At 34.1% G+C, this 19,232-nt stretch overlaps 4 protein-coding genes and 1 non-coding gene across 5 annotated transcripts; 1 reads left to right on the top strand and 4 right to left on the bottom strand.

The window, feature by feature from the left end:
- The first annotated feature begins 376 nt into the window (after positions 1-376).
- Positions 377-1,426, top strand: LOC145143847 (photosystem I reaction center subunit VI, chloroplastic-like). Its single transcript, XM_079074827.1, has 3 exons — positions 377-619; positions 760-886; positions 1,043-1,426. Exons 1-3 carry the CDS (start codon positions 495-497, stop codon positions 1,220-1,222), a joined length of 432 nt encoding a protein of 143 aa, XP_078930953.1. The 5' UTR covers positions 377-494; the 3' UTR covers positions 1,223-1,426.
- A 1,453-nt stretch (positions 1,427-2,879) lies between these two features.
- Positions 2,880-5,362, bottom strand: LOC145104997 (rop guanine nucleotide exchange factor 12-like). Its single transcript, XM_079042147.1, has 7 exons — positions 5,126-5,362; positions 4,921-5,037; positions 4,646-4,797; positions 4,502-4,576; positions 4,018-4,287; positions 3,594-3,914; positions 2,880-3,508 (listed from the first exon to the last, which is right to left on the bottom strand). Exons 1-7 carry the CDS (start codon positions 5,187-5,189, stop codon positions 3,092-3,094), a joined length of 1,416 nt encoding a protein of 471 aa, XP_078898273.1. The 5' UTR covers positions 5,190-5,362; the 3' UTR covers positions 2,880-3,091.
- A 5,137-nt stretch (positions 5,363-10,499) lies between these two features.
- On the bottom strand, positions 10,500-10,581 carry TRNAS-CGA (transfer RNA serine (anticodon CGA)). Its single transcript has one exon. It is a non-coding gene; the product is annotated as a tRNA-Ser (tRNA).
- A 189-nt stretch (positions 10,582-10,770) lies between these two features.
- Positions 10,771-13,175, bottom strand: LOC145104994 (mitochondrial arginine transporter BAC2-like). Its single transcript, XM_079042142.1, has 3 exons — positions 13,037-13,175; positions 12,697-12,945; positions 10,771-11,685 (listed from the first exon to the last, which is right to left on the bottom strand). Exons 2-3 carry the CDS (start codon positions 12,931-12,933, stop codon positions 11,023-11,025), a joined length of 900 nt encoding a protein of 299 aa, XP_078898268.1. The 5' UTR covers positions 12,934-12,945; positions 13,037-13,175; the 3' UTR covers positions 10,771-11,022.
- A 3,285-nt stretch (positions 13,176-16,460) lies between these two features.
- Positions 16,461-18,392, bottom strand: LOC145143831 (uncharacterized). Its single transcript, XM_079074826.1, has 4 exons — positions 18,246-18,392; positions 18,075-18,130; positions 16,849-16,890; positions 16,461-16,770 (listed from the first exon to the last, which is right to left on the bottom strand). Exons 1-4 carry the CDS (start codon positions 18,259-18,261, stop codon positions 16,693-16,695), a joined length of 192 nt encoding a protein of 63 aa, XP_078930952.1. The 5' UTR covers positions 18,262-18,392; the 3' UTR covers positions 16,461-16,692.
- Between the last annotated feature and the right edge of the window lie 840 nt (positions 18,393-19,232).

Genomic DNA, 19,232 nt, shown 5'->3' with positions numbered 1-19,232 from the left:
CTTAAAAAATAATTTGTAATCTGAATCAATTCATTTAATAAGTAAACTATAAAAAAATTTAACAATCACTAGATGAATTGTCCATTACCATATAAAATCATGGTGATGAAAGGTTTAATTCCATTACTATTACTTGTAAAATTATAAATTAGCAAAAGAACAAAGCCTACCCCAAAAGATCGAATTTCGGCGTTAACACAAAATCTAAAGTTGTCACTTGTCAGACTGGATAATAGATAATCGTATACGAGATAGGCTTATCCAAGTCCAATCCACATGTCAACTCCGGATTGGTTAACTAAAGAACATATCTTTCTCCTTTCAAAAACATTTGCCAAATGGCAACCCATTATTCATGCAAGATGATCAAAAGCCCCACACATCCCCTGTTTCTTCATCTCATTGACTATAACCTGATTAATCAATTCGTTTGACAACAACAACAACGACAATTTAGTAGAAACACTGTTTTGAGCACTAAATTTTGTCCAACAATGGCATCTCTTACAACCTGCGCACCCGCCGCAGCCACCGTCAAAGGCCTCGGAGGCAGTTCACTCACCGGGACTAAGCTTACCCTCAAGCCTTCTCGCGCGAGTTTCAGACCCACTTCAAACAGGTGCTGTTACTCTTTGATAAATACTTATTCTTGTGTTTTAAATCAGTATTTTACTCCACAATTTGTAATGAAATGTCTGGTTGAAATCGGCGATTTCCTAATTGTTCTTGTTATTGTGGGAAAATCTTGAATATATGCAGAGCTGGTGCTGTGGTAGCTAAATACGGCGACAAAAGTGTGTACTTTGATTTGGAAGATTTGGGCAACACCACTGGTCAATGGGATGTGTATGGCTCTGATGCCCCCTCACCTTACAATTCCCTCCAGGTATTCGATATAATGCCTCAGTGAACTTGTTATCTCCATTCCTATGTTTTGAAACTGTATGGGTAAAGGGTTGAATTGATGGTGTAAGTTCTAAATTAATAAGATTGTTTCTTTATTTTGACGAGTAAATGACTATTATACCCTTTTTGGTCGCAGAGCAAGTTCTTTGAGACATTCGCTGCGCCTTTTACCAAGAGAGGATTGTTGCTTAAATTCTTGATATTGGGAGGTGGTTCGACTCTTGCTTACTTCAGCTCCACTGCAACCGGAGATGTCCTACCGATCGTGAAGGGCCCACAACAAAAACCAAAGCTCGGTCCACGTGGCAAGATCTAATTGGATCAACAATCTCAAGTCTTGTTAGTATGATTTAAATGTATCCTTGCTATATAGCTTGTAAGTATGTCTGATTTCTGCTTATAAGATCTCATCAATTTTCCATGTTATGGTCGTTTGAGAAATGACTAGTTATGGTTTGTGACTGTAACTATTTTTGGTTCACAACTTGATTTCAGCTTATAAGATCTCATCAATTTTCCATGTTATGGTCGTTTGAGAAATGATTAGTTATGGTTTGTGTAACTATTTTTGGTTCAAAAGTTGTGATTGTTTGAATTTTGTGCATTTTCCATGTTGCAACTAATCCATAAATAGACTTGTCAAGATTATATAATAAGGCCAAATGCAATAAATATCAATGTACTTTCATTAATTTGTGTATTATAGCACTCTACTTTCGTTTCTTTTTATTACAGCATTGTATTTTTTGCATTTTTTTTCTTATAAGACATTGTTCAACCTAATTGTAATATTGTAATTTCATTTTTTTCTTATTACGTCGTTATACTTCAAAAAATCCACCTAATTATAACAAGGAAGATTGTCTTGTATTTAGATGACATTGTTGTAACCGGATAAATTTATCAAAGTAAAATGTTGTAATATGAAGAAATGAAAGCATTTTACTATAATAAACAAATGAATGAAAGTATGATGGTATAATAAACAAATTAATGAAAAAGAGTGTCGCTATTGTTTGCATTTGACAATTTCTGATAACCCCGTATGTAGTTGGGGTCCTTTATAAGGTTGTGTTTGTTACACGGGACAAGACCAATGTTGTAAAACTCGTTAGACATTCCCAGAGCGGCCGACTAGCGCCTAGCGAGTATTCAGTCTCTAGGCGTGGAGTACTCGGATTGGATAAATTATATGAAATTAATTTAAAGAAAATTATATATGTAACAAATATAACAAGTTTATTAAAAATTATAACAAAATAGATGAATATTAATAACAATTATAGATTTTTTTCTAAAAAAATTCGAAATTTCCGATTTTTACCGATTCCGAATTTGACAGATTTTAACCGTTTTTGACTGATTTTTGACCGAGTTTGACCGATTCCGAGTTTTTTGGCCGATTCCTAATTAGATGCCTCAGTCCCTACCCGATTCCGATTAATTAGCCGCCTAGGCCGACTTTTGCAACACTGGACAAGACTAAACGTGACTGTGAGATTAAACCGGATTGGACAAGTTTTCCAAGGATATTACGTCTTTTGCATATATGAGAGATCTAAAGTGAGTCTCTATCACACTTTTGGTGGGACAAAAAATTGCAAGTTTTATCCCATTGACATTACTGAGTCTCGGTCCAAATGCATGACAAACACAATACAAGTTTGTCTCTTCTATCACGTGTCAAGCCAAACACAGTACAAGTCTGTGTCTCTTCAGTGATGTGTCATGTGCCACATAACAAATGAGACCTAAAGGTTCTTTACACGAAACAAACTCAAAACTACATTATCTGTGTCCGTATACTATCCACCTCAAAGGGCCGATGGTTTTTTAAAATAAATTAAAAAAAAAAGTTAATAGCATGTTGTGGAAATACGTCGGGGTCTACCCACTTTTAATGATTTGTAGAGGAAAGTTGAAAGGATTCTATAGCATAACCAGAGTCCATATATTTTGACTAAGTTGAAAAAGTTAATATAGCATGTTGTACAAGATTCAGCACTTAATTAAAAGTGCTTTTCATAACTTACATCTTATGTACTTCCTATATTTACACATGAAAATTTTACAGACTCTATGTAGGTAGGTAGGTCTGAGAATATTTACACATGAAACTTCATTTCTATAAAAACTTTTTTTTAACTTTTACTCCTCTAATTTTCAATTCCCGTTAGTCAGTTAATTACTGGCGTGCTGATGGACTTCTTCCGCCTAAAGTATCAAGTTTCTCTAGATACGAAAGCTTCTTGCTATTTGTAGCAGAAGGTTGTTTTGCCAATTGTTCTGTTGTTGTTTCCGTGCCATTTGACAATTCTTGTTTTGATTCTTTTTCGTTGTCTAAAGTCCATCCCATGAAATCGGATAATGTCATTGAGGTTGGAGCATCTGAGAGATTGAGTTTTTCTAACTCTTCTTTTGCACTTGGGAATTTTCCGGATGCCATTGATGCTGAATCTTTTAGAGGGTTTCTTTTTGGATCACCTGATGGATTTTGTGCAAGATTATCTGCATGCATTACATCTTCAATTCGTGACATTACTTTGTGTGCTAAGCTTTCCAGTATTCTTGAATAGCTCTCCAGAACAGCGTGTCCCACATCCTATTATAACATCAATCAGACTTTATCATTTTATAGATAATTATGCATTTCAATATGATTACAAAGGGGTACGAAAGTTTCTTACTCGATTGTTTTCGATTTTGCTGACATCTAGTGCAGATTGAGGAATACCAGGGTAACGATGTTTGAGTATTAGTAATATTGTTTCTGCTCTATCTTCAAACTGTTCTCTTTTCTCAATACTCACACCTGAACCCCATCCAGATTTTCCATCTTTATTTGTCATCTTTCTCCTCCATATCACAACAGAAGCCTCAATTCTGTTCTTCAGATCAAGAATTTTATGCTCTGAAGATAAATCCATGGCTGAAAGAAAATGGTCTGGATCAAAGTGATCAACCGTTATATTTTTATAAATCGTGTCTCCCAAACTTGCCCTTCCATTCTGCCACAAAATGCATCAACTCAACTGGATGTAATGTAATTCCCTTAATTTTGATTGTATTTGTTAGTGTAAAACTGTAAATATATTCTACTTTAAAACTTACCTTGGGGAGACCATCAATGTAACTTTCTGGTATTTCCATTTCGGTAAGCGTGTGAGAGTTCATAGCCATGGCTGCTTTGAGTACTTGGTTCACTGAGTCTTTCTGAAACTGCAACCATTTTCTTGTGACATCAGATAAACCATTTGGGGGAACCTTTGGAGTAGGCAACCACCATTTCTCTTCTTCCCTTTTCTTCTGTGATTTTGCTCCAGCATCGTCTTTTGATGCATAAGTAAATTCATTCTGATCTTTAAAATTATCTAAACATTCCTGTATCAACAGACATAAACATTAAAAGCATATTAGACTTCCCTATATGTATACAGCACTTACCACGTATAATAGGGTTAAGCTTCTTCACAAATATATGACAAAGATCCTAACAATTGCTGAAAAAAATGTATACTTTTTCCTTTGTTTATCGTTTTTTTCAATTACTTCCTTTCTATGATGGGGGAGTTTAATAAGAGAGCCCAAATCTTACCATGAGCATGGCATCAAGCTTCTTTAGGGCAGGAATATTGGTGTGCACATCACTTCGTTGCCTTGTAACCATTATCTGTGCAAATTATATGACTGTTTAACAGCTTTTGAGAATTGGCAGACAACATACAAAAGAGATTGATACCTCCATCATTATGCCATTAGTATTTTGCTTCGAAGGCACAAATTCAACTATGTGATCGGTGACGGATAACATCCAATCGATTTCTTTCCGCCACCTTGCTTTACTATCAGGGGGCATTGGTTCTAAACGCGATATTTCACCAAATACAGAAGCTGTAAAACAAAAAATTGAGAAACTCTTATGTATTTGAATACGATCGTTTCGCATAATTCCTCCATGAAAACACGAAAAGATGAAATCAAATTATCAAAAACGAGGAAAAAAAAAACCCTTACCTGCTAGATTCGTGATGGCATTCGACAATGCCAAAGCCGAGCAAACACCTTTTCCTCCACCTGACATATCCTCGCCTAATAGCAACTTCGCGAACCTCTCCTTCATCAATTCCATGTCTGAAAAAGTTCACGACGCCAAAATCAAACACAAAAAAACATAAAATTAGAGCTTCAAATTCGAAATAAACTCGAAACATGTAATCACCGGCATATATCATCTCAAGTTCCGGAATTGAATCCGGATTCACGTCTGCTCTATCATCTTCCATTCCTTCCTGAAGTGCTCGAACTATTGCCAAATTCGAGCAGGAAATCAAGATGAATCGAACAAAAACAGAAAAAGTAACAAAATAATGGTAAATCGGAATGGAGATTGATATTATTGTTTTGTTTCCAATTACAGATGAAAATGGAGGGAGAGAAAGCCAATGCGCTTGGAAAGATGAAAAAATGGTTGTTAGTAGAGGGATGAAGGGAACGTGGGGTGCATGTTAGAAAGAGAATTGAAAGATGAAGTCAAAATTTTATGGAAACTAAATTCTAAGAAGGAAAATATTCTCATTAACCTCGATAAAAAGTTTCACATTTCAACGGAGATAAAATTTAGGGTGTTTATTTTTCTCTAACCATCCCTATGAGAATATTTTCCAACGATCTAAAACATAAGGCGTGATTTGTCGGCAATGTCAAACCTCAAGTTTTTCCGAACCTTGGCGAGCCATGACGTTTGTAAAGCGTGATTTAAGGCAGCAATTTTCTATATAATTAATATTTTTATATGTATTTTCAATTATTATTTATTTTTATACACATATATGAGTTAAGGCGGCGTTTTGTAAAGCTTGACGGCAGATGCAAGCCTTTGAGACATGACAAGCTTTTTAGAACCTTGATATTTTCCATCTTGGGGTAAATTAAAGTTTCGGTATTATTTATTTTTCTCTCTAACCATTCTATGATAATTATTTGTTACGGTTTTTTTATCTATAAAAAAATTATAAATCATTATATCATATTTTCTGGATTTTTTTTAATAATTACAACCACCCCACCTAATCCACACCATTGAGATGAACATTACAAGTTCGATCATCTTCTCAAACCACGTACGTCTTGTTGGTGATTTTAGTGTTATCAACATACTTTAATGTAGTTATTATTAATATCGAGATAGACTGATTTATATATAGTCACCGAGACTGGAGATGCGGGGTGCATACTCAAAGTGATAAATATGAACTCGAGAATATGGGGTTCCCGGGGCAGCGCCCCTAGGTATGGGGTTCCAAGGGGCATCGCATGGTCCAAGGGGCAGAGCCCCTGACGGTGGTTCCAGACATGCAATTTTCCGAAACCTAAATGAATTTCTATATCATGAAAGACTTCGAGCATGCATTTTCCCGACAAAATAAGTGGTGACATCACTATGATGTAAGAATCGGTTATATCTTTCTAACCACCATTTTTGGCGCCAAAATGGATGTAACCATCATTTAACATCTTTTCTCTCTTGTATAAGAACATAGAAAATGTTCCAGAAAAAGGTTGGATGATCTATACTCAATTTATCATCAAATTTTCTTTATCTCACAAGAACACAAAACAACAAAGTATTTTCTGTGTTTCATATTTATAAGTGACATCACTTCTAAATTGTCATTCTTGGATTATCCCAAATCTAATTTCGTGATACCTCGGGCTAGGGATGAACATATGGACCGGGGAACCAGCCGGAACCGGTCCCGGAACCGAAACCCGATGGAACCGGTCGGGCCGGTACCGGTACTATAATTTCGTCAATTTTTGGAACCGGGACCCGGTAAGAACCGGTCGTTGGAACCGGCCCAAAACCGGGAACCGGACCGGATAACTCACTCAAATTTTGAAAGTTGCATAACTCACTCAATTTAACTTTTTTTGACCTGAATCTTTTTCCTACATGTAGATTATGATTTGTAGTTAAGTTTAGACTATAAAAACGCTTGATTTGGTTAAAAATTGAACGAGTTACAAGCCCCGCAAAGAAGGATGTCAAATCAGAACTTTTTTTATGTTTCAGCAATTAAATGTAATCTGACTTTGTTGTTCAAATGTACATAACTCACTCAATTTAACTTTTTTTGACCTGAATCTTTTTCTTACATGTAGATTAGAATTTTTAGTTAAGTTTAGACTATAAAAACGCTTGATTTGGTTAAAAATTGAATGAGTTACAAGCCCCGCAAAGAAGGGTGTCAAATCAGAATTTTTTTTATGTTTCAGCAATTAAATGTTATCTGATTTTGTTGTTCAAATGTGCATAACTCACTCAATTTAACTTTTTTTGACCTGAATCTTTTTCCTACATGTATATTAGGATTTGTAGTTAAGTTTAGACTATAAAAATGTTTGATTTGGTTAGAAATTGAATGAGTTACATGACCTGCAAGGAAGGGTGTCAAATCAAAATTTTTTTATGTTACAGCAATTAAAAGTAATCTGACTTTGTTGTTCAAATGTGCATAAGTCACTCAATTTAAGTTTTTTTGACCTGAATCTTTTTCCTACACGTATTTTAGGTTTTGTAGTTAAGTTTAGACTATAAAAACGCTTGATTTGGTTAAAATTTGAATGAGTTACAAGCCTCGCAAGGAAGCGTGTCAAATCATACCGGTTCCAAAACCGAAAACCGGCAAAAACCGGAGCCGGAACCGGAACCGGTAGAACCGCCGGGCCAGTTCGGTTCTTGATTTTGGACGAAGCCGGTTCCCGGTTCGGGTCTGGGTCGGGCCGGTTCCGGCCGGTTCGGTCCGTTTGCTCATGCCTACCTCGGGCTATAGAGTCGAAATCATAGATTTTGGAAAGTGATCGCAATCATTATCCTAGAACTTATCCAAGTATATTGATATTATTATACGCAAAATCTAACAAACCTGAGATTATTTTTTATTTTTTTCATACTCTCTCCCACCCTAAATGGATATCTTATCAATTGAAACTCACCGTGACCACATTTATACATTGCATCTCGATATTATGTTTAATCTAACTTGTAAACAATTTGATATATTTCCATGTTGGAGAAAAGGTCACCAAGTACTTATCTTAGGAGGTTAAAGTCATGTTAACCTCAATCTCCAAGTTTCAACTTGTTTTTCCTTTAGTTCCAAATATTTCATAAGTTTAACTACATATATATGAATCATAACTTAAACATTTGGTAAAATTAGCAACTTAGGCACAAAACCAATTCACTATCATAACATTTCCCCCTTTTTGAAACATTAACATGTGTTTAGAATTCAACCATGAAGTTACTTCTTGACAAATTTCGTACATTTCTTCCAACACTACCATTCTATGTTAATAACTTAACACTAATCTAGTTCTTGTCCCTTTAATATTACTTTTCAATGTTGTAATCGCACATTTTAAGGGATAAGGCACCAAAGGGTTTTTAGCCCACCAGTATAGTATCTGTTGAAAGATACATTCAGCCATAGGTTGAAGGTTCAAGACAAAAAGAGGAGTTTATGAGTACATATGGAGTGTATGAGTTTGTTGTTCTAAAAAGGTGCTAAGGTGCTTCACAACTAAGTTTGTCTTGTAGAAAGTTATTTTTAATAAAAAAATATTCAAATTAATTCCATGATTCAAGTTTACTTCCATTTATCCAACTCCCATTCCAAATTCATAAGCCTGGATATTAAACTAAACTTGCAACATGCTAATTATACAACATATACAAATTAAATCCATTAAAAACTGAGGTAATTAATTGTTACATATAATTATTGAATTAGATGGAAAAAACCACATGATTTGATATTGGATCATCCTTGAATTGAAATTATACACACTTGAACACCAATAACACACATCATCCTTTAATTGCAATTACACACACTTGAACACCAAGAACACACACACAAAAGCTCCCAAATGGGATCAAAGGTTGAGACGTGTTGTTAGATGCATTTTATGCATCCTTTTTGCATGCTTGTTTATCCATTTTTCATAGTATTTTATGCATAAACTTTTGCAATCGACAACTCGTGTATTTCATGGAAAGCCTCATACCACTCACTATTTGATTTAATTTAAAGATCCATTGGATTGGAAGTAAGCTTGGAGGACTCATGGAGGCTTGTAGCAAGATTGAAGCTAGATTATGTTGATGGGAAGTTGGACATTGGATAGGCTTTGAAAGCAAAAAGCACAAAGATTAAAGAAACATGAATTGTGTAACCTAATACACGTTAGAAATATTTTACAAAGTTGGACATTGGATGGGATTTGAAAGCAAAAATCACAAAGGAGGAATGAATATTTCTGAGAATATTTTACATAAAACTTAATGCAATCTTTAATCTTAATTCCAAAAGCTTGTTTAGATTAGGTTAGAAATATTAATTTTAATTCAAAGAGCTTGTTTTGATTAGAAAACTTGGTAAATAAAATATATTAGACCTTGCTAGTATCTTTCAGTACCAACTTAGATAAAGCGATACTTGATACAGCTTTCAAATTACTCTGCATAATTAGAAGAGTCATAACTAAATCACTTTTACCTATGAACTTTTTTAAAAATATTTATGGTATTTTTTTCCTGTTTTTAGTTGTTAAACAAAAACCCCTTTTATTTAATTGTTTGGATACATATATCTTCCGCAAAGAGACATATACCACTAGCACGTGTCCTTTAGGGTCGACTCTGTTGGCCTTGTAATACACTTTTGTGCAACAACCTGTGTTTTTTATTACCCATTTTATTTGTTGGGTCTAACATCCCAACACGTGTAGTCTCGCCTAAGGCTAAAAATTCACCCAAAATTACTTACATGTCGTGAGTGGGCCTTAGACGCTTTTATGCGTTCACACAAAGCAGGAGGGGCTAGGTCACGCGGTCCACACATAAGAGCCTCCATCTCTCTCTATTGGTAAATGTTCGGTAAACACAAATTTTCAATTCCACTCAAACGCTTATGTAGGGAAATTAGCAAATTTATTTAATGATTTTCTTAGTCTTTTGCAAATCAATTGGGATGTTGCTACTTTTCCGTATTTTTCTGATTGTAATGATTTCTATGAAGAGCCTCGTCCAATGTTCTAACAAATTCTTTGATTACAAGTTGATCGACCAATTTGAATGGTGAGTAATTCTTAACATTTCATACCTCTAAAAAGATTACCAAAAAGAGATATATTGCATATCAAAAGTTTTTTAAACCAAAAAGGAAAGTTATTGGAGAATATCTTTCAAGCCAAAGTTTTTACAATGATCTTGTTAGTTAACAAACTTTTATCAATATTTCTTTTAATTGTTGTGTGGGTTTTATATGTTTTCAACAAATTATAACTGACACAATATAAAAAGCAAATTTAAAAGTTCTTATGTTGTAAAGAAATAATAAGTTATTTATCTTTGTTATAAAAACCCCACTAAAAAGGGTTCCGATGCTATTAATCTTAGGACAATCAAAAAGAACTTCAAATTGGTACGTGGTTAGGTCCACGATTCGGAAATTTGGTAGATCCATAAGCATAAGGTGTACGAGTTTTAGTTCATAAACCAACTATTCAGTCAATAGAAAAAAAAACGTCAACAGCAGGATTCGAACCTGCGCAGGCAAAGCCCAACAGATTTCGAGTCTGTCTCCTTAACCACTCGGACATATTGACCAATTTGGATTATTTCTAAGCTTTGTCTATAATAAATACAATCTATTTTAACGAATGTATAAGATAATGAAACTGATAGTAAGTTTGTTTCACTTTATTGGTTAGATTTTATATAAAATAATGAAAATCTGAAAAATCAAAATTGTGATATATGGGGGCCATCATCTCCCGAATCTTGACTTCAATTCATTGATCAATGAACATATAGTAAAATTCTTGGATCAATCATAACTTGGGTATAACTATGACCTTACCACAATTATCTCAAGTTAACATTTCTTTACATTTGTTATCTATATATACATATGTTACACACTAACTTGCAATGAACAACAACTAATCCTCCTGATGACTAGAGCTTCTTATGCTCTAGGATTTCAATTTCAGGTGTCAAATTTCCATCATTCGAATGCGGGTTTCCGTGTATTTCTAAAAAACCGCTTAGTTATTGTTGTTAATGTTATCATCAGTAGTATTCAAGACTCGCAAAGCCGATTCATAAGCCGTGAAAATAGCCCCGTTCACAATAAAAGCTCGACATACCGTACTTCCAAATCCACGAATCAACACACCCATACCATCTTTTCTTACACTCTTCCGAAAACAATCTACAATTCCATTATACTTCACCGGAGAACTCGGTGTTTGAGCTTGAAGTCTAGTTTTAACCACATCTACGGGATAACAACATAGCCAACTAGCAACTCCGGCGAGACCTCCGGCAAAAATCATTGTTTTGAAGCTCTCTTGACTACTTTTCCGGCAGCCCGGGTGGAATTTCTCTCTCGCGTATTCGTATGACCAAAAATAGACACCGTATGAAGGTGAGTCTCTTATGATCGTGATGGTTAACCCTCGGAATAGACCTTTCCAGCCTTCGGTTCTCATGATGTTTTTAGCGACGCTTAGTGGACCACTTTCTGATTGTTCGTGTAGTTGTAGTCGGATTTTTACTAGTTCAATAGGAGTTACCACGAAGCTTTGTATGGCACCGGCTCCAGTGCCTCCTAATGCAACACTTCCATATGAAGGAGGTACTGCGGGGGATCTATAGGAGTCCAATGCTCGCGACAGGGTGGCATTGCTTTGAAAGACCACTGCATTCTGCATTTTAAAGATTGTTATTCGAAAATTTTCAAGTCGTCAAATATGACAAGTATGATCGGTTAGACTGCATTTCTTATATGTGAGACAGTACATGACATGACATGATATGACATGAAAGTACAACACATTAAAACTAAATTGGGACTAATTTGATGTAAATGGGATTGCAAAAAGAAAGTTCACCCAAAAAGGTACTAATCCACTTTCGTTATGAATCTAAAATATTTGTATCAATAAGGTCACGAATGTTTCAATGTGTGTTCAAACTTCAAAGTGATTGTTGGAAAAATAACTTCGTATATGTTATTCACATAATTAGTTTATTCAATCTTAGAATAAGTAGATAATCTAACATAACTTCGTATATGTTATTAAAACTTGATGCTTTTGGAAAAATTTGTGAATCTTAATCACTTTTATCAAACACTTAAAACTAATTATAACTCACTTTAGAGTTTAGACACACATTTAAGCACCCTTTAATTAGAAGTTTAGAACTCCCCCAAAGCATGAAATTAGTAAAGATGGTGAATCCACTTATGGATTTTCAACTTGTTCACGTGTTTGAGATTTTGCAAGAACATTGTAGATGTTGTTTCCGAATCTTTTATTGAAAAGATTAGATTAGATGTGTATTTATGCAACAATATTGTACTTTCTTAAATTTATGCAACAAAGTTGCTTTTTATACAACATATGCAATAAACGTTCTACTTAAATAGGTTAACACATGATTACATAATCCATGTAAATGGTAAATATATAAAACATTTAATCAATATAATTTCATCTGGTAACGGGTTCCAAATTACAATGTTGCATATCTTGGTTGGTAGAATGGTACTAGAACGAAACGTGGTTGTATATTTCGTTTAAAACACCATTTTGTTGCTAGAATTGAAAGAAATAAACAAACAAACAAACATTGTCTCATGGTATTTAACAGACTACATATGAAATAGCTCATGAAATATGAAAATGGGGGAAATGGAAATGGAAATACAAAACCTGAAAGGTAACAGTGGCAAGAGGCGCACCCATGCCTCTAAAAAGGGCAAGTGGGCCTTCTTTAGCTGCAATATTTTTGAGGATGCTAAACGCAGAACCCACCTCTTGACAGTTTTGTTGTCTGACTCTAACGGTGTCAAGAGGGTATCCGGCGATAATTCCGGCGATTCCCCCAAATCCACCGGCCAGAAACTCTTTGCCCCAACTGCTTGCAAGAAACTCCGGCCAAAAATCCATCTACCGAATCTTCTATAGGTACAATATATATACACATACATTCAAGAAATCAGGCTCGATTATACAACACAAAAAATGTCAACGATGTATGTAATCAATAAACCTCCATTCGGGTTTGCCCTGCTCAACTAATGCGAATCCTAATGGAAGGACGATGTGGAAACTATATAGCTTGGTGTGGTTTTCCGAGCATTTAGGAACTTTTTTATATGAAAAATGTAAGAAATATATTAGAAATTGAATTATGGGCACAATTTGTTTGCTTTATGTTATGAAATAAAGAGAGAGAAGCTAAGAAAGTGGGTGTTTGTAGATGTGGGGGACTCCGAAAGAAAAGCCTGCCCATACACCAAGAAGTGGCTTGTAAATTGTAATAAACATAAGGTAAAAAGGAAATAAAAATAAGTCAAAATGGTTGCAAACTTGGGTCATAGCATGAGGTTTTGGATTAGGTTGTAAATTTCGATTACTTCTGTAACGAGTTCAAATAATTTTGAGTTGAAGTGAATAGGCTTTAATAAGAGGCGAAACTTATTAGGTCGTGAGTAGGGATGAGGGATGAGAAATTGGCCCAAAAACCCGAACCGAACCGAACCGTATTAGGCCCGAATAAGCAATTCGATTCAGGTTTCGGGTATCTATATTATGTTTATTCGGTTCTCGGGTTACCCAAATAAGAGTTTATTTGGTTCTAAATACCCGACCCGAATAAGCATTCCTCGTCCCCTTTCTCTTATCAACAGAAATCAAAATCATGATTTACACTTCTGTCCTCGTCGTTCATAACAAAAAAAAACCCTATGTTTGTTCTCGTCGTTTTAAAATCGACCAATCTTCTCAACTATTTCCAAACTCGAAATCACTTTTGTCGATCCTTTCTCTTGTTTCAGACTTTCAAAAATCGACACTTCCTATTGTCTTTAAGGATTCACAAATTCTTACTTTGTCTAGTCATGAAAAATTAGGCTCCAACTCAAGAAACTCAAGTAAGAAATTAATTATCATTATTTTAATCTACTATGTAAATGCTATTCTTTCAATATGTTATTGTGTTATGTTAGTCTTTGAATATTTTACGTTGATTTATAAAAGTACATTGTTATTCTATTATTCGGGTTATAGAATCCTAATACGGTGTATTTAGTTTTTTCGGTTATATTAGGTCCTTAATCATCTTGTAAGTGTTATTCGGGTTATTCGGGTAATAACCGAACCGAACTGATTAATACTCGAACCGAACCGAACCCGTATTGGTTAATCGGTTCGGTTTTCGGTTCATGCAATTACCCTTATTTGGTTTTCAGTTTATTCGGGTTCGGGTCGGTTCGGTCCGGTTCCGACCCGAATAACATCTCTAGTCGTGAAGTACACATGCATTAGCGGATCTAGCATCTAATAAGGGAAGCACCATACCAGCTTTGGTGTACTCCTAACACAAACGTAGAGAGAAGAAATGAGTGAGACGCAAGATATAGATAGAGAGAGTGTGTGTGTGTGTGTGTGTACACTGTCGCCTCTCATAGTGCAAACCACAACAACCAATGGTTGTGGTGCCATGTAAGCACAACGCCACCCCCAGGGTAATGTGAACATTCGTTGTCCTTCTCTAGCTCATAACCACGAGACTTTAGGTATAGGTATACCTGATGGCCTTAACTGAGATGTGGGTTGACACACATTAAAATGAGTTGTGTTGACCTGTGTTTTTTTTGGTTTAATTATTATTTAATTATGAGAAAAAAAATATAGTAGGTATATATAATGATGAGAATTGTATTTTATGTACTCCAAGACTGACTTTTAATTCAAAACGAGCTCTTACTTAAGAGATAATTTTCCCGGTATTTGCTTTTTGGAAAAAATAAGGTGTTATTTGTTTTTTAAAAGGTAAAAGATCTACAGATTGCGGACCACATCTGCAGATATCTACAGAAAAAGAGGTCAGTCAAACGTCTGTACTCTGCAAGAAGAAGATTGTTTGATTTTAAAGTTTGCACGTTCTTAAAATATAATGAAATTTAAAAAAACTGGTTTTTTAAACTTAAAAAAATTAACACTAAAATTTAAATAATTATAGTTTTATAATACTGAATAAAGAACTCATCATTCAAACCATCTTTCCTTATAAAATTATGAAATACAAAACATGTAATGATAATATTTCTTTGTAAAAGGATTTTCTAGAAAAATTATAAAAAGTATAACTTGCAAAATTTGATAAAAAACATTCATAAAACTAGTTTTTTCTAAGTTTATAACATAGCAAGGAATAACGATTATAACTTTTTGTGGATCTAATTAAAAAATACTTAAAATATTGTGTCTTTAATAAAATCATCCAAACTTTCGAAGAAACCACACTAAAAAGTGATAACTTTCAAAATTTAACGTTGTGTGTTTTTTTCTCAACCTAACCATGTTTTTTAAGCCTAGAAGATGTGAGAGGTGATTGGACCATGTCTGTTCCAAAAAAAGTTGGCATGTCGCATGCAAGTTTGTAGTTTTCTAAAGTGCAAGAAGAAATGTTTGCAGCATAAAAGGTCTTTTGACACACAAAAAAAAAAAAAAAAAAAAAAAAAAAAAAAAAAAAAAAAACGTAACTGTCTTTAGTAACATTTATCTTATTTTCAAATACTATAAATGTTATTAGTAAATTTGGACATGTGGCTTTTAAGTATTTGGTACAACTTGAAGAATTAAAATTAAATCAAATAGTTAACTAATGTTATATATTATTTGGTAATTTAACATTCATTTCAATATCGAACTTTCTGTATACGTTTTTATACAATTTTCCAAATCTGATTATTTTCGCCTCAAGTAATTTTTTACTAATAAGCACGTTGAAGTAATTTTCAATATCGAACTTTCTGTATACGTTTTGAGCTTTGGCTCTAAGATCCTTGAAGAATTCAGTCATTTTTTACTAATAAGCACTCAAAACTGATTATTATGACCAAAAAATCCTTGAAGAATTCAATCTATTATAAGTTTTGATACTTGTCATTTTGTAGTATTTTTGAAATAAATAATATTCACATGTCAATTTCTAGGTTTTTTAAATTTTAAAATTAAAAAGTCACATAATGCATATAGTTACAGTATTAAATATAATAAATATGATCACAAACTACAATAAATATGTTTTTTCCTTCCTTATTTTAAAATTTAATTTCAAAAAATACTTATGCTTACACTTTGATATTTAATTTTTTTATTTAACCCATGTAATACATGAGTCTCACATATATAATAAACACTTTAGATACATAATTCTTGTTCTAACACCAAAAACATGATGTTTTCCTCATTGCGACTACAGATAATTCTTGTTCTAACACCAAAAACATGATGTTTTCCTCATTGTGACTACAGCATACGATAAACACTTTAGATGGACATTCTAACACCTGGAAAATGATGTTTTCATGATTTACACATGAAGACAACACAATTCCAGTTAGGTTTAACCATGGGATTGAGTTTTAAAAGAACTTAACTTTTTAACCTTCACCCAAAAGCCTGCCTTTTTAAAAAAATTAGAACTCATAACCAAACAAAACATAACCAGATCCAGATTATGACAGATTCAGCATACAACCTAAACAACATCTAGACCAAATATCACCATGATTATTACAAGCAAACTGCAAAAGGTTTATACTGAATTTACCAAACACATTCAGCTAAGATATTAGAAGCAGGATTCACAAATCACAACATAGTAGTAGTAGTAGTAGTATATGCAGCAACTTCAGCTCATTTCTTCCCACTTTTCTTCAGACCAGTACCTCCCAGTGCTCCCTTTTGAGCTTTGGCTCTAAGCTCCTTAAGTGCCTACAGTGCACATTAAAAGTTTAGCAACCTACTTTTCAGCACTTCAAATAAAACATATAGAATACATAATAATCTCACCTTTTCCTCGTCCTTCTTCTTTTGAATGTTGGCCTTATCTACCTGCAACCCAAAATGTGTTGGTGATTTTATTACCAAATATATTTTAGTGTAATGGACTTAACAAGTGTTTCAAGAATAATGTTTTAGTTATAATACAAGTTAGGAGGTGTGGGAGTGCACACTTGTATTTACTAAACATTGTTAGTACCGAACCCTAATCTTCTGTGTCAAGTTAGGAGGTGTGGGAGTGCACACTTGTATTTACTAAACATTGTTAGAACAGTACAAGGACTAATCTGTCATTCTTTAAAGATGCAAATTCAAGGACTAATTTGTCTTTCTGAAAGATGCAAACTGTTCTCGTTTATCCGTTGAGTGGATAAATCCGGGAAAATAACGACTCCTTTGAAACACAGAAAACTGGAAACGCTTTCTTCTTCATCTTCTTCTCAAAATTGATTCTGATTTTGTGCCTAAAATCAGAATTGTTACATCAGGAATTATCCCAGTTTGGATTTCGTGACACCCAAGGCATTTAGGGTCGAAATATCAAACAAGGAAAGTGTTTACACGATTCCTGTTTGTTATCCAGATTTCAATAACCCTATTTCGTTTAGATTCCCCAACAAAATGTACAGCTTTCTTAGGGCTAGTCTGGATGATGAGAATTAGGAGTCTTTTGCACAGACGAGTGATTGTGGCATTAGAGAGTAAAGGTGCTCTTCTTGTTTAATTTGAGTCCCATGTTTTTAAATCAATATATTGGATTTAAGATATATAGCTTTTGGTCTCCTTTCCAGATAATGAACCAATTACAGCAAAAGATTATATTGACGTTCACAGCTTTAAACTTTGATTATATATGTTGCAAGAAAATCAAGTCAGCTGAACCTCAATATCAGCTAATAGTCTAATAATGAAGATCTATGGTAAATGAACAAGAAAAAGAAAAGTAAAACTTTAAGAAAAAGGCTTCTGCAAGGAGTTCAGTACAATTGAGCATGTCTATTAGAAAAAAAAAAAAAAAAAAAAAAAAAAAAAAGATAGATAAAAAAATTCACCCAAAAAAGCAGTATAGAAAGAAGAGGAAGACCATAAAGTTGGACTACGATCTAGCAATTTATCAAATCAACAATTGTCTATCACAAGTAAAAACATCAATCAACAAGAATCAACTTACGATACAGAAATACAAAACAAATATAGGGACGAAAGAATCAATCAATAAAGTTGGTAAAAAATACCTCGTCGTATTCTTTCTTCTCAGACTTGGGTTGCTTCAATGGCTTTGCTTTTCCTCCTGCCCAAAACAACAAGTTTTGAATTAGAGGTTGCAGTTATTGCAAGAAACTGGCAGATCGAATCATCCTGGCTTGCGAAAACTAAGATTACGAAGAAGGTAAACTACGGAGTACCTTGCTTGGACGACATGATCGGTTAGGGTTTGATGCTGTAAAGAAACACGCAGACTGGGAAATGAAATAACCTAACCTGAACGCTAACTTCTGATGCGTTCGAAAACCCCTCGACCATATTTATAGTCGAGACAGGTACGATTTCGCACATTTACCCCAGTAGTCTGAATAAAAAAAAAAAAAAAACATTTTAAAAATAAGAGGAACTTGACAGATTTGGCCTGTGGGTTTGTTTTTCTCGTTTTAAAATTATTAATACAAATATATTTTGACTAGGGTTACACTCATAAATTTTAAAAAGGAATAATAAGTTAAAAAGACAAGATATTATTGGATTTGTACATATTTATTTTTTGACTTTTTTTTTCTATATTTACTCCTTAAACTTGCTTTCGTGTGTAAATTTAATCTTTATTATTGGTTGACACCGGTTGAGCCGGTCATTTCGTATTTTATGGGAGTTTAAGAAAAATCAAATTACTTACATGGCTATTACATGGAATTACCCTCTTTCACCCCCCCCCCCCCCCCATTTAAGAAGAACAACAATTAGGGTCCAATTACTCACCCACCCTTCTCGATCACTATCTTATTACTCACCCTCCCGTTCTCTCAAAACATCACTCTAATTCCATGTATGAAAATCAAGAATTTCCAATAGTCGATGTACACTTCAATGGTACTTTTGTGCCTAATGTTAGGTTAAGAAACGATAAATAAAACAGATCAGAGTAATACGAGAAAAAACAGAAACGAACATCAAAATCAAAGCACACAAAACACAAAGATTTAAGTGGTTCCCACTATCTTGTGGTAGACTACATCCACTGTCGAACCAGAGAGAGAGAGAGAAAGAGAGAGATTTTATTCCACACACGTTTTTTCTGCTACCATGCTACAGATACGACCGTTCATAAGTATATAAACGACAAGATCTGACCTAAACATCTAAAAGGCCAAGTCCGACTGAAAAACACAAAGAAAAGA

This window comes from Lactuca virosa, chromosome 1 (genome assembly GCF_052849685.1).
Source record: "Lactuca virosa cultivar CGN04683 chromosome 1, Lactuca_virosa_CGN04683_v6, whole genome shotgun sequence".
In the NCBI taxonomy this organism is placed as follows: domain Eukaryota; kingdom Viridiplantae; phylum Streptophyta; class Magnoliopsida; order Asterales; family Asteraceae; genus Lactuca; species Lactuca virosa.
This window is presented reverse-complemented; position numbering and strand designations above follow the sequence as displayed.